General features: G+C 42.4%; 1 protein-coding gene across 3 annotated transcripts; it reads left to right on the top strand.

Moving 5' to 3' along the window:
* The first annotated feature begins 202 nt into the window (after window positions 1-202).
* On the top strand, window positions 203-13,466 carry RNF8 (ring finger protein 8). 3 transcript variants are annotated; one of them, XM_032682334.1, is made up of 8 exons: window positions 203-332; window positions 2,876-3,004; window positions 3,973-4,713; window positions 5,756-5,818; window positions 6,992-7,081; window positions 8,256-8,363; window positions 9,323-9,527; window positions 11,401-13,466. In XM_032682334.1, the coding sequence occupies exons 1-8, from the start codon at window positions 243-245 to the stop codon at window positions 11,544-11,546; spliced, it is 1,572 nt and encodes a 523-aa protein (XP_032538225.1). In that variant the 5' UTR covers window positions 203-242; the 3' UTR covers window positions 11,547-13,466. The 3 variants fall into 3 exon arrangements, with proteins under 3 accessions (XP_032538225.1, XP_032538226.1, XP_032538227.1); XM_032682335.1 differs by having other exon boundaries at window positions 9,323-9,534; XM_032682336.1 differs by lacking the exon at window positions 203-332 and adding an exon at window positions 693-713.
* The last annotated feature ends 1,691 nt before the right edge of the window (window positions 13,467-15,157 follow it).

The raw sequence follows: 15,157 nt of genomic DNA, 5'->3' as shown, positions 1-15,157 counted from the left end.
CGCCCGGAAGGGGCGGTGCGGGGGCGGTGCCGGTGCCGAAGGGGCGGGACACGGAAAAGCCCGGCGGGACTGCGGGGAAGCACCGCGGGATAATGGGATAGCGCCAGCGGCCCGGAGGGCTCCCGCGGCGCAGGCGCGGGGCCGGGCAGCGGGGCGGTGCCTCCGGTTCCGCCCCGCGCGAGGTTTGTCGGTGCCCCGTCACTGCCGCCGCCACCGCAGCAGCGATTCCTCTGGGGGGAGCCATGGCCGTGCGCGGGGTGCCGCGCCTGGCCTGGTGCCTCCGCAGAGTCGGGGCCAGCTGCGACTGGCTCTTGCTGGAGGCCGGCACGCAGGTGAGCAGCGCCGGGCTGGGCTGGGCTCCCCGCGGGCCTCTCGGAGGGGGCGGGCGGGTGGCCGAGGCACGGCCCTCGGAGCCGGCCCCCAGTGCCGGCCCCGCTTAGGCTGAGCTCTGCCGCGGCCGGCTCCGCCCTGGGCAGCGGGCGAGCGGCCCTCGGAGCGCTTTGTTTCGGGAGCTTCGTTGTTCCTTATGGCGCTTCCCAGGAGGAGAAAGTCCCGTTTAAGGAGCAGCCGCCGCTCGTGGCCGTTCGGAGGGGCCCCCCGTGCGCCCCAGCGCTGCCCCGGCCTCCCCGCGGGGCGGCCCGGGCGGGCGCGTTGCAGCCCCGGTGACGCGGAGGGAGCGCAGGGCGGGTCCGGGCGCTGCAGTCGAGTCTTAGGTTGTTATTATCTTTAGAAGTCTTATGTCGTATTTAGATAGGAGTTGTTTGTGTGACAGTAACCTGAGTGCGGATGGAGGAGGGAGCCCATAGCCTAATTAACAAGGCGATGCTTTGGCGAGGTTAAATAAGGCACTGCACTTGTGTGGTTTAAGGTGTTCAGGTGTAAACGAGGTCACGTTTTAAATATGTTTTGGTGCGGTGCAGGAATAACCTTTTTTCAGCAATGGTGATTTTAATTGAGAAGGCCAAATGGGCCCTTGTATTCTTTCCCTTAAACTCAGCAGGCAAAAGATGTGTGGTGAGGTTGAGGCAGTGTAGGAGGAGTTGCTGTTCTGGTGGTCAAAACCAGGTGAGTAGTTAGGTGGTGTGGATGATGCTGTGGCCAACTCCTTTGTGTTTACGCACTGCAGAAGGTGCCCCTTCAAACTCACTTTTCAGTACTAGTCAAGTCTTTAAGCAAATGTATAGTTTTCTTACTCTCCCATCGTGGATTTGAAGCCCTGAGGTGTGCAAGTATGCTTAGTGAAGGACCGGAGCTCATATATCTACAGAACTTGCAGCCAGAGCTCCACTAATTGTGCAGAGAATGCCATTCGGGATGTTATTGCTCCAGTTGTCTGCATGGCACTTCTCACAGGCAGCAAGAGGGCTGACAGCATCCTGGTGCTACAGGTGTGCCAGGCCACAGAGCACAAACCAGTTTTACTGGGATTTAAGTCACAATATTAGAATATTGTGAGTTGCAAGGGACCCATGAGAATCATTGAGTCCAGCTCCTGACCCTGCACAGGACAACCCCAAAAATCACACCATATGCCTGAGAGCATTGTCCAGATGCTTCTTGAACTCTGTCAGGCTTGGTTCTGTGACCGCTTCAGTGCCAAAGGGCATGCCCAAGGCATGGGGATGTGCTGTGGTGTGCTGGTACTGCTGTGGGCGGCACTGAACTCCAGCAGGCAAGTGGTAACATGTCTTGGACCCCTGTTTGCTAAATAAACTTGATCAAGGGGAAGTTTTGTGACTGGCCCTACTTGGTCTCGCTCATATTTGTGTGTGAGGCCTTGCAGATGGGTGTGACTGGGCCATAAGAATCATTCAGGTGGCTTAGGTGCTTCTCTTGCTGCTGCAGGGACAAGTGCAAAGCTGATTTTTATGTTTGAGTCCACATGAAGTGGGGACTCTTTATCCACCTGAGTTTCTATATCTCTTAAAGATGCAATCCATATTGACAGAACCTTAATGTATATGAAATATTTAAGAAGACGGGAACAATGTGGTTAAGTTTGCTTTTGTCATCTTGGTTTGCTTCCTTGCATTTAGTTATGACATTGGAGCGTGAGTTCTGGCTTTAAACTCAAGGTGAGACCTGCTCAGGTAATGTGCAATGCACAGATGAATAAGAAAAGTGTGCAGAAGAGGCAGTGGAGGGAGGTAGAGCAGAGACGTGCTTTAAATGGCAATCTGCAATTAGATGGGATTTAATAAGATACTGTGAAATGGTACAATTAAATTGTGTCCCTTCTTCCAGAAGATACTATTAGAGTGTAATTAGATAATTTAGATCACTTTCACTACTGGTTATGAGCTGCATGTAGCTTAGATTCTGAGCCATAAGATTGATGGTGTAATTTACAAAAGTATCGTGCATTTAGGGCAATGTTGTGTGTGCATTTTTCCGTGGCAGTTTTCTGGGCTGTTTTTCCTGCAGCTTTCTTGTTCACAGACAGTTGAACAGATGCAGCCACCAAAAGAAGAGGGTAAAAAATAATATTCAGACCCACAAACAATAGTGCTGGTTTGGAGAAATGGTGTTTAGTTAGGTAATGACTAAAGTGGAACACGGATGGATTGAGAGTGTCTTTGAGCAGCTTTGCTGCTGAAGGAAGATGTCCATGAAACCATGAGGTCCATGAGGCTGTAATGTGCCTCAGAGAAATCAAATTTTTCTCAGTGGGAGAGAAAGATAATACTTCAAAATTTGTGGGTTTCCATTTTCTATGTACTCTTGAATTTAAATGCAAAAAAACCCCCCATCATATTATGCCAGGCTCTTTCGAAATACCTATAAGATGCTAGAGTTTTGCTGTACTTAAATTTAAATGACATAAACTGAATTTACCATGTTAATGATTGCAGTTACTAAACTACTTTATTTTTAGGTAACTATAGGCCGGGGATTAGATATCACGTACCAGCTGGTGTCAAAAACCTGTCCCTTGATGATCTCTCGTAAGCACTGTATTTTCCAGCAGAATGCAGAAGGGCAGTGGACTGTCAAGGATAACAAGGTACGGAGACTTATTGAAGACCTTGTACTCTTGAGATTGATTGAAAAGAATGCCTTGTTGGGATCAAGGAATGTATGGGCCATGATATATAGTGTAATGTAAGTGTTATAGAAGGTTCATGGGAATGTGTCTTGCCTGTTGTGCACTCCCTTCAGGAAGATTCAGTCTGCTGCAATTTGGATGCAAATTGTATTACTTTCTGGATGTAGATTCACCTTTTGGTTTAGCATTTTTCAGACCATTGTGGCCTTGCCAAGGGCACTTTGCAGTCTGTGAACCTGTTTTGTGTTGCTTTCTATAAAAAAAATCCTATTAATTTTGGCATAGGATTGTATCCTTTCAAAAGGATAGTGGTCTTGTAGTGCAAATGAAAGAATAAGCTGGAACTCCTTATTGTAGTGACACAGGTGCTTTAATTATAATCAACTGCAATAAGAATCTGTTGTTAGAAAAGACATGCTTCATGTTCAAACAAGTTTCTCCTGAAAGTCCTTCTCAGCTAATTAGAAGAAAATGTTGAGAGTCATCACTCAGGGCTCTCTTTGACTTCAGTGATCTATTTTTTGAATTGTGATCTTGCCACATTCTCATTCGGACTGAAAACTGTAAAATCAGTAATTTGCTTTAAAACAGCACTGGTAGAAGAAAAATGTTCAACAAGCTTTTGTGCTGTTTTTTCTCCTCAGACTTCATTCTTTTTCTTCTTCACTAGCGTGCATGTTAAAATGTTGTTCTTAGTGCTTGTACACAAAATCTGTATTGCAAGAATAATGCACAATAAATTATACAATGTAGCAAATAATAAACAGAACACCCAGCCAATAACTTGGATATTGCAAGGTTTATTTAAAGAGGTGCCTTATTCTTATTGCAGCACTGAAGAGGTTGGATATGTTTACAGTTGCCAGAAATAACCTGGAGAGGAGTTTGTAACTACATATTAAATTTTGCTGATTCTGTGTTGGCAGAGTCTAAATGGAGTCTGGCTTAACAAACAGCGCCTGGATCCATCAAAAGTCTATCCTATTGCTGAAGGAGACCGTATCCAGTTGGGAGTGCCTTTGGAAAACAGAGAGACTGCTGAATATGAGTATGAAGTAATTAAAGAGGAATGGGAGAAAATTAGGCCCTTTTTAGCCCAAAGAAGTGACCTGGGGAAAGCTAAGAGTTCAAGAACTAAACGTAAATTTAGTTCGGAGGAATTAGAGACATCTGGATCAGAAGGCCCTTCGAACTCCAGATGCAAAAGAGACAGAGTGTCCTGTGACAGTGAACCTTTGGATAAATCATGGGAACGGGTAGAAGAGGCCAAACGATTAACAGAGAAGATGGATATCAAGCTGCCTGCTCCTGGACCAAGTGAGGGGGATAGCGGTCCAGTGCATACTAGCCCTGTTCACTCCAAGAAAGCTGTGTCTGTCCCCCATAAGGACCAGAAAGGCTCTGGTCTTACAGAGTCATGGACTGGCTTGAAAATGCTGAGGAAAACTCTAGTAGATGTAATGAAATTAAAGGTCAAAGTGCAGGAGAAGCAGACAGCAGTTCTGAATGTGAAGCAGAGGCGTAGAAAGTGTGCTCAGAAGGAGATCCTGGTAATGGAGCAGGAGCTGCAGGAGTTGCAGGACCAACTGTGCATGGAACAAGAACATCAGCAGCAGCAGGTGGAAGAGCTGGAGAGGACATTTTGTAAAGAGCAGCAGAAGCTAGAGGTATAATGGTGGTAATCATTTTTGCATGTTTTCATTTTTATGGAATCCAAAAGAGCTCTGAAACTATAGAGTAACACAAATAGTGTCTGTGTGAATTACCCCTGTTAAATTTTCATGGACGTACTTAAGTTGTACCAAAAGAAAGTGCAGAGATGGAAGAGATTTGGCTGTATGGGGAATTAGGAAAAAGGTGCGAAGTAAAGCATTTCAGTTGGTAAAGAAACTTGCTTTTTAATAAAAACTGAAAAGTCTCTGCCTGATCTCCTGTGGTTATAGAGAGGACAAATTGAAAAGTATTTACTTTGAGTGTGAATTTCTCTTGGTATATGGCTGAAATAATGTCCAGTTTGCATGGCAAATCCACTCTCTTTCCAAGTAATGAATTATTGCATACCTTAATCCTTGGAGGGATGGAGATTTTTTATTTTCCTGCTTTCAAAGAAACCTTTCTTGCAACCCGTATCTTCAAGCAGTACATGTATGTTGATAAATAGCTTTTTAGATAACAAACTGAAACTGCTCAAACTTGAAACTTCTCGAAAATAGTTTAAAAAAAAGTAAAGCTTCATCTCGGGGTGAGTTTAATAATTTATCAGTTACTTCCTCTGAAGTCTACTGCTAAAGGCAAGATACCAGTATCAGAAGTACAGAAAGTCTGGAGTTGTGTCCTTAGGCACAGTGTGAAGTTCAGCTGGAACTTTAGGTATGTGTGACCTCCTTGGATGTGCTCAAAGATAGAGTTGCAGCTTTTAAGCTGTTGCTGACCTCTTTGCTTCTACGAACATGCTGGTGCCTTTAGAGCTAGAATACTGTGGAGGTGTTCCAAAAATGTAACTGCAAATGATATATCCATTTTAAGTCTTCAGAGTAAATGATAGCTCTAATTTCTGTGGTACACTAGAGTGGGACACCTCAGGGTTTTTTGAAAACTAGTGTTCTTTCTTTAAGCACACCCTCTAAAGCAAGGGTGCAGAACAGTAATTTTCTGTTTCTTGCTTTCTTCAAGTCTTTTTTTTTTTGTCCCACTTCTTACCCCACCCAGGGAGAAAAGTGGCAACATGGGGAAGAGAATCTGAAGGAGCAGCTGGCCCAGGTCCTGCAAGAGGCAAGTGGTTATGAGTCTAGGTTTGGTCTAACTTTTTGACTCGAATGTTTAAATCTTTCTTGCTGCTGTGGCCTCTTAGTAGAAGATGAGAACTTTGCCTTAGCTGACTGTGTAAGACTCCAGCCCCAGGAGCTGCCAGCTCCTGGGCGTAGCTGGGAGTTTAATATATAGATACAGTGTTCTTTAATACTTTGAGGTAGCATGAAGAGAATAAGTCTCGGTCTTGTTCCCAAGGGATTTCTTTATTAATGTAGGGGAGCAAATAAGGGAACTTGGCCGAAGTTCAAAAGCACACCACACAAGCTACACAAAAATGTTCTACCACAATACCGACTCAACATATACTATTAATCCACAACACTTAAGATCCAATCCCTCCAGCTCCAAGCCACCCAAAACATCAAGAAAGGAGCAAAGAAAGAGAAGTAGAGAGAGCAAAAAGGAGAAAAGGAGGAAGAAGGAGAGACATTATATAGCTACCACTGGAACCTTGTGGAAGACCAGCTCTCACACGTCCAAGTGGCAGGGCCATGACATGAGGCAAACACATGGTTTATCTACTGTGGTCCCTATGGCCAACCCCTCCAGGCAGCGTCTCTGACTCACCAGCCACTCTGGGGTTCCAGCCTCGAGTGAGGGGCAGTGTTCTCACTGTCCCTGCCAGTCTGAGCCTGGTTTAGGGGCTCCAAGAGGTGTGGTGTGTTATAGTTTTCCCAGGCTGTTTGTGGCTGACAGCTACTCAGGGGCTTTCCCATGTGGGGTCCAGGGGCCTGCCATGAGGGATACAGATCCACCTCACCTCTGTGAAGTTTGACCCATCCCTTCCCCCTCCACACACACACACACTCTCCACAAGATGGTTTGGACCCAATAATTGCTGATCTGGTGTCTAACAGACTGTAAAACCTAACTGAAATGAAAGAGTACCTGGGAGAGGGAATGCAAAGTGCAGTGACACCGAGAAGGTCATAAATAACTGGCAGTACATTCCAGTTTTAAGCTAAGGATAAACTGCTCAAGTCATATATACATATGAGTTTGGCAATGGCAATATTGCTCTTTTAGGAGGAGATTAGGAGAAATGAGTATGCTGAAACTTATGACTATGACCATGTATATTTAATAGGATAGTTTATAAGGCCACTCAGAACTTCTGGGATGGTATTGTTACAGCATCATGCTTTGATGGAAGAGCTGAGCCGTAGCAAAAAAGACTTTGAGGAGATAATTCGAGCCAAGAATAAAGAACTGGAAGAAACAAAGGTAAGGAATAACTGAATTCTCAGTTTTATTCATAAGTGAAAAATGATATGCTGCAGCAGAGAAAATAGTTTATTTTACATTTGTCTTAGTTCTGCCTGGTCTCCCATAGTGCAAAAATTTCTGTGTTTTGAGGTGGCAGCTGACTCTGGTTCCCAGGACTGGGAGAGGATGCACCTTGCCCTGTTCATAAACTAGTGTTTAACAGTTGTTACTAGATCTTTCTCAGTCATAAAGAAAGCCAAGAGCACCTGAACTGTGCATTGTGCAGGAGAAATTGGCCTATTCTACTCTTTCTTTAAAAACAAAAAACCAGACCAACACCAACAGAAAAAAACCAGAAATGTTTGAAAAGTGAGGTGCTTCATTTTCAGTTAAAGTTCATATAAGTAAAACTGTAGTGTGACAGCAATTTTATAAAGGAATGTAAGACTAAAGCAACATGGAATTTGAATAATGAATGAGATAAACCATATTTCTTCCTGCTCATGACACAAAATGTTGAGTGGGAAATAATTAAGGAGATTCTTTCTGTGTCTTACTCTTGGAAATTATCATAATATCTACCTCTGGCAGTCTGCTTTTTTTTTTTTTTTTTAATGTTATCTTTGGAACTCTGCTGATGTTTCAACTATAGCTTCAACTGGAAGAATTTCTCTGTTATTTTTAGAAGATAAAGCAGGTACCTAGCCTAATCAGCCTAATTTAACACCAAACAACCAAAAAAAGATTATTGGGCTGTTAAATGCAAGTAAATGTTTTAAACTTTTATGCTTCATTTTTTTAACATTTGAGGTGTTTTGTCTGTTGGGTGTTATGCTTTTTATATCAGACGTCAAAAGAACTGTTGACTTAAGCTAAACTCATGCCAGGAATGAGTTGGAAAAGATTCTGAAAAAGTGATCCAGGTGGTAGTTTCTTAGGGCTGAAGGGAATTTTGGTAGTGGCTCCTGTTCTTCTGTCTAAGTTCTCTGCAGTGCATGGGAATATTCTCAATACTGCTGTGACTGCAAAGAGGAGGGAGGTTATTATAATAGACACAGACTTGACATGTGGAGACTTGCAGTATGATTTTCTATTTGTACTACCTTCTCCTGCACACGTGCTTCCTGCCAATATTATATTGAGTAAAATCTTGTTCTTTGTTGACACATGACCATATGTACTATTCCACTAGGAGGAGAAGGAAAAGGTGAGAGCCCAAAAAGAAGAGGTGCTGAATCAGATGAATGATGTGTTGGAGAATGAGTTGCAATGCACAATCTGTTCTGAGCACTTTATTGAGGTATGTTTAAACCCATATGGGTTTGCCAGTAGAGGCTTGAGTAGCTTTTCCTAGTTCTGTTAAAGCAATAGTTAAGCCTGTTTCTTTACACTAGTTTAACAGTCCCAACAGACCTGCAGTGCGTTGTTATGGGAAAGGGTTGATCCAGAAATCCATTCTGTTTGCCCTGACTCTTCTGGACAGAAAATTCAACTTTAATGTCTCCACCTGCATAGACATGCTTAATCCTAAAATGCATATAAGCTTGGAGCACTTGTGCAGGTTTTTGAACTGGTGCTCTGAATCGCTGCTGATGGCCTTTTTGGGGAGGAATCATTTTGTAGTAGACCTTGCTTTAAGTTGGCTGGATTTGGACTGTTTCAGGTTTAGATAAATGGAGAGGTTAGATCAATCAAATCCTGAACCGTTTAAATTGTTCAGATAAACACTTTCTTTGAGAAACTGGCCTGTTTTCATTTGATTCTAGATTTGATAGGATATGTCTGACATGGAGACTGTTAGTTTTGTTCATGTTTTGCTGGAACTTCAGTTGCATTACATTAATTTCTACTATGGGGAAACCTGATGTTTTAGTCTTGCTATAATGGCTTAAGAGCTAGCTCAAATTTTAATTTCTGGTTTTGCAGTAATTTAAAATACTATTCTGCAGTATCTGAGCTTTTTCATAATTTATCCTTTTCAAATTAGGGAAACTTAGAATTAATTCATTTTGTCTGTTTCTGCCTTGCTGTGACTTACAGTGACTCCATTAACTTACTTGTAAAACTGGCCTGCCCTCTGGCATGGGAGAGTTTGTGTGTGTAACCCCTTTAAAGCTAAAGAAAAGGGGCTTTAGGCTCTCCCCTCTCTTTCCTTATAGGAAGTGTTCATCTAGTATTTCTCTGTCTTTAGTATGTTTTTTTCTTTACAATGCTTGTATGGGCACGCTGTGACCAGTGTCATTCGGTTGAATTCCACAGGCTGTCACTCTGAACTGTGCGCACAGCTTCTGCTCCTACTGTATCGATGAGTGGACGAAACGTAAAGTGGAGTGCCCCATCTGCAGGCAGGAGATCAAATCAAAGACACGCTCTCTTGTGCTGGATAACTGCATTGACAGGATGGTAGAAAAACTGGATGTGGAAATGAAAGAGCATCGCCTGACCCTTATCAGAAAGCGGAAAGGTGAGAGGTGGGTGGATGTGGCATGACGAGTACAATCTTTTATTCCATCTATTTTGTACGACTTTCTTTGGCACCTATATACCAAGAAGATGCTCGGGGAATGCAGTAGAAACACTAGAAAAGTAATCCTGAGATCTCTTGAGTAACTAGCTTTACTGCACAGTAAAATAAAATTAATAAAAAGTTTGGAAAAAGACTTAAGTATGAATTCCACAGTCTAGCAGGGTATCTTAATTTAATCATGCTAAAGGTTACACTGTTTCAAAGAGATCACTAAATGAAAACAAAACTGTATAGAATGGTCCTTGAATAATTTGCCAGGCACTTTTGATTAAACTGTTGAGTACACAATTTCAGAAACTCAGCAGGGCAGTGCCAGATAAGAAGCTCTGAATTCTCTTCCATGTGCTAGATTTATATAGGAAATCTCTGAAGGGGACATGGGTATATCATGTAAGTGTATGGCTGAACTGGCAGTTGCTCTGCCATGTTTATTTTTGTGGAATTAAAGTCACTGTGGCCTAAAGACATAACATCTTGCCTAGTTGTAGCTAAAAGACAGTGCATGGTATAGATAGCTTTAAGAAAAACTCTGGTATGGGCTATTCCTACTCTGCTTCCTTCTTCCAGATTTGTTTCGAGAGCACTTGACACTGGTATCTAGGTGCTAAAATGTAGACATCTTTTCCTGCTGCTGTTTAACAAATTTGTATTGCTCTGTTCCCTTAAGTAATTGTCTTCTTTTCCCTTCGTAGAGGTCAGTGCATGATCCTTCATTTCGCAGTGTGTCAAGCCTTTTACCTAATGAAAGAAAGATGCTTCTGAAATGTTTCAGATGCTCCATGGTGACATAGAATGGCATCACTAAGCAGTGCTAGTTCAAGCCTGAAATTAGAACCTATGTAACCATCTCAGCCCGATTCCCTCAGGAAATGCTGCACTGCTCAGAGAGTGCCTGGCTCAGCTTCATGAATTGCTTTCACCTCTGCAGAACTGACATAGCTCTTGTGCAATGTGCATGTAGGCAGAGTGTACCATAGCTCCTGAAGTGTCTCATCAGGTAGCTAATGGGGACTGGCTGCAGTGGTGCCTTCATTGGAGCCCTCTGCATGCTAAACCAATGGTCTTCATCCTTGGTTGAAAAAAAAGGAAATAAGCTCATAGTCTACCTTCATAAATAACTGTCTGTAAGGAAATCATTTAACTGAACCGTGACACACTTCAGGAGGAAGGTTAAATGGTTTCTGTGCCATCTTTTTATTCAATGATGGAAACATTATGATTGAGATGAGGATAACCATGTGTCTATTTGAAATTAATTCCTAAGAAGTAAACCCACTGAAAGAAGAATAATGATGAAAGTGGCACTTGAGAAGCTGTCAGAGCTTCCCAAGGAAGTTTTCCAAGAGCCTTAGTAGAATGGGCACCAGAAGGACAGCTTGCAGTCTTAAATGTATGAAGGTTTTGATGGGCCTGTAAGTGTCCTGAGCAACTATTATTTGTGTGGGAGCTTCTTACCATGTTTTGTTCCTTTTTCTTTCTTACCTGTAATAGTTAGCCAAGGCACTGTAATAGTTGGCCATTTCCATTGCCAGTTGTGTGCCTGTGAAGGGATGGAGAATATCTCCTCCTCATCTCTGTTATCTTAACAGGAAAAGACAGAGAGAACACTTAAGAAAACAAACAAAAAACTCCCAACCCTTTGTTCTTTTAATGCTGAAAACTGAAAAGAAAAAGGCCTATGCCCTGCAGCTTGAAAGACATATATCAGTCTTCAGTGAGAGGCTATAATATAGTTTCACACAACTGGTAATTAACACTTGTGGGTACTGCAGTCACAGCTAACTTTTGTATCTGTGTGTTTTGAATGCAGAGAAACAGAATGTGATGGTGAAACCAGCCACAGACAATGACAACAATGTCACGTCCTCCACCTACTCCATCTTGTCGATAAGTAGTTGTGACAGTGAGGAGTCTGAGGAGGATTCTTACTACAATGAAAGCTATTACATTATCTGAACACTGTTACTGCGGACTTGTTTGCCTGTGTGCTGCCCAGAACCAACCTAATGGTGTTTGGTTGAGTGCTGCTGGAGGAGCGGACTGGACACCTGGAAGCAGAGACTCTATGAAGAGGCTGGAGCTCAGAACTAGCAGCATTTCGAAGAAGTACCTTGTTTTTTCAATGAATATACAGAATCTTGATCTCTGAAACAAAATTGGGGTTGGGAGAGAGCAAACTGCTGTTATGCTAGCTAGTTGACCTACAAACCCTAAGCTTCCATGATAGCTTGTGACCCGCTTGGTGTAATGTAATAGTTTGTATTGCATCATTGCCCTTTTCCTCAGTGAATGACATGTTTAAATGTGTACATCAGCTTCCCTTATTTCAGGCAGCAGAGGGAATGGCCTAAGGTATTTGAGAACTTGGCCATCCCCACCAGCAGGCAGGAAATTCATATGTCAGGAAAAAGTGCCAGGGTGGGTTTTCCCCTTGAATTTCATACGGCAGCTAGAGTCATCCCAGGCCTCGGGCAGTAAAGGTAATAAAGGGTGGGTTATGGACCCTGTCAGCCGTAAGTGCATTGTGAGCTGAGCTACTGGTCATCAGCTCTCTTTTTATGTAATTCATTTTCCATTAGATAGGGATGAAGGAGATTATATCTTCCAGAATTCCTTAGCTAGTGCTCTTTTCATGTAGTGTCTTTGGATTGCTCCCTCTTCAGGCTTTTGCATAAAGGGTTTTAGAATTGGGAAGCAGCAAATCCAGAAATTATTAGCAGTGACTTCAGAAACATTTAGTCAGCAGCGGAGAGGAACCTCTGCCTCTTCAGAAGTGCTGCTCTCCAAATTATTGAAATGTCCTGTTGGCAGGGTAGGAAAGCAGGATCTGTAGGCAACCACAAGGCACAGAATGAAGCACTTCATTTTACTGTTTACAAAACATCACTGTTGAGCTGTGGGTTATACTAATCTCACAGAAAATCACTCGTCCCTAAGAGACTGAGCAAGTCTTGCCTCATCCTATCATGTATTTGTCTATCAAGCTCCATTTTCCAGTGGCTTATGCTTTTGACTTAGCTGTTACGTGGAAAGGACTCATAGAAGATGGGGAAGCCCTTCTCATCTGTAGTATGTCTTCGGCTATTTGTATGTGCTCTTTTGTTTCTGTGTTTATTTTGTTTAAGAACGAAAATATAAATCCATTTCTTCATTAGTCTTCCTTTGTGCAGCCACTGAGATGAATGTCTTTCTCCTAGTCATCTTTAGATTTTTTTTTTTTTTTTTGAGAAAAGAGAGGCCATCTCATTTAATGACTTTGCTTCATGTTTTTATTGCTGTAAGCAGTGTGGGTACTGTAAAGTTACTTGAAAGACTCTTGTATTGAGGAACTGATAAAAGACTGTGACTACCCTAATACTAATTTAGTAGGTACAAATCATACCTCTTACCTTCTTCCACAGGAAGAAAGATCCCATTAAAAAGGTGATGCTGTCCTTAGGAAGTTAGTGCATTCTGACATTTGACTGGTAGGACTTAAACGGGGGGGAGGGGGGCTGATCTGAGGGCCAGGCAACTTGCTTAAAATTTTAGTGTAAGATTTCTTTTGTGAAGGAGACATTATGTCTTGCACATTCTTCTTTCTCTTTTAATATTCACTTGCTGTATGTGCTTTTGAAAGTTTCTTTTGTGAATATGTGCTTTTTAGGATGTGCAAAAGAATGTTCCTCAAAATGCTCATGAAACAGGCATTCTCAATGAAGAGGAGTAGAAGGAAAATACTCTGGTTACCTAGGACTGCAAATTCTTCTACTGTGTATCTCTTCCATGTTTTTTTTGCTCATTTCATTTTGTGAAATATATATATATTTTATTATATTGGTGTTGCAGAGAAGGAGAACGCTTGCCCGGGTAACAGAATGGTAATCTTTGGTGCAATTTCTGAGTGTGTCCTCTTTTCACTAGAACATGAAGAATGTAAGTGGTATACCAAACCATTTCCACTCTTATTGGTAGGTGCATAATGTGTAAAGGTCCACAGAGAGAGGTGAAGTAATAATACTGTTCACTTGAAAAAGCTTTTCACAGACAAAAACAGACCTGTGTTTCTACCAGTGTGCTCTCCTTTGGTCTAAGTTCTGGATCCTTTCTTCTACTTGGTTGTACATCTAAATGTCCCCTTGGAGATGTTATATCCTGAACATAACATTCCTGTCTTGGGATGACATCAGGAACTTCCAGAATTCAGGTTACAGCTGAGCTAGTCACAGCTGGTGCACAGCAGTCTTGATGCAGGTTCAAGACTTGCTGCTTTCCACTGGAAGACAGCTGTCAAGCAGTGTGTTAATCAAACACTTTCAGAGGAATACATTGTCTAGCAGCATCAGAGGAATAGTTGGGAAGGAGTGCTAATGGATTATGGAAGGGGATCATCACATCACAGGGGAATGTTTAACTCATGAAGACTTACAGAGCCCAAGATGAATCTGACAATCACATGTGTAAGAAAAATCTACCATCTTAGTATTTGGTGAGCCTGTCACAGGCAGAATGGGAGCTTCAGACAAAAGTTTATTAAGAAGGCCTCCCGTTGAGTCATGAGGTGCAGAAAGGGCACCCTTGCTCTATAAACTCCTCCGAGAGCAGCCTGGCTGGATCCAGCCTTAGCCCCAGGCTTTGTCAATGGTTTAATTGTAAAGGATTATATAGGTGTAATTGAACCTTTTTATACAACTGTGTCCCATGGGATGGCAAACCAGATCTATTTATATAAATATATATGATTTATTATGACAATAATCAGACAAAAATATCTTAATCAGAATTATTTACTACACACTATAGGAGCTATAACAACTATTGTAGTGCACTATGAAGCGGTATTGAAGCAATTATATTAAAGCAATTGTATTAAAGCTAGCAAAACCAATTATTAAGTAGAGATTGATGTTAACCCATACCAATGACCAAGCCTCGAGGAGTAACCTTGAAGGGTGTCTCCCCCGAAGGCAGGAATCTCCACACATACACTCCAAGAAGGGGTATGTCAGAAGACCCTGCCCATTAAATTTGGGACTGGGCTTTTATAGTATAAAGTGAATGACTGTCAGTCATGTCTCCAGGCCAGCTGTGTCAGCTCAGCAGCTTTAGGTATGTTATCAGTAGTATCACTTGTTTATTCCTTTATCTGAATACTTCACCAGGTTTATCACATCTTCATCTCTCCGTCAGGATATTTAACTTTAGGGTTAAGAAGTCAGACTGGATTCAGCGTTAGTCAACACCAAAAGCAGCATGATGACCCCTTCTTCATTTACCACTGATAGCTTTGCAAATAGGGCATTGTTGTTTTCCCCATTCCAGGCAGAGCATCCTGCTACAGATTGTTGCAGAGCCTTAGCAAAAACTGTCATTTAACTTTGCAGGACATGTAACAGGCAATTTAATACTCCAGCTGTGCCGTCTCCCCCCAGGTGAAGTCTGGGTTTTCTTTTCCAAAAGTGTATTCTGACTAGTCAATGTTTTATTTTCCTCCTCCTTGTCCTTCCCTCCTCCTGGTCCCTTTTGCCATAACTTGACCTAATCAAACACATATCTTATAGCAACTAGATAATCTTGAACTACACTGC

Source organism: Chiroxiphia lanceolata, chromosome 3, assembly GCF_009829145.1.
Source record: "Chiroxiphia lanceolata isolate bChiLan1 chromosome 3, bChiLan1.pri, whole genome shotgun sequence".
Lineage (NCBI taxonomy): Eukaryota > Metazoa > Chordata > Aves > Passeriformes > Pipridae > Chiroxiphia > Chiroxiphia lanceolata.
Note: the sequence above shows the minus strand (reverse complement) of the source record. Positions and strands in the feature narration are given on the sequence as shown.

Excerpts from the sequence above, each read along its gene's own strand:
- RNF8 (XM_032682334.1), top strand. The coding sequence starts at position 243 with ATGGCCGTGCGCGGGGTGCCGCGCCTGGCCTGGTGCCTCCGCAGAGTC. Across the intron at positions 4,714-5,755 it reads AAGAGCAGCAGAAGCTAGAG|GGAGAAAAGTGGCAACATGG; the intron begins GTATAATGGTGG and ends TACCCCACCCAG. Across the intron at positions 9,528-11,400 it reads CCTTATCAGAAAGCGGAAAG|AGAAACAGAATGTGATGGTG; the intron begins GTGAGAGGTGGG and ends TTTTGAATGCAG.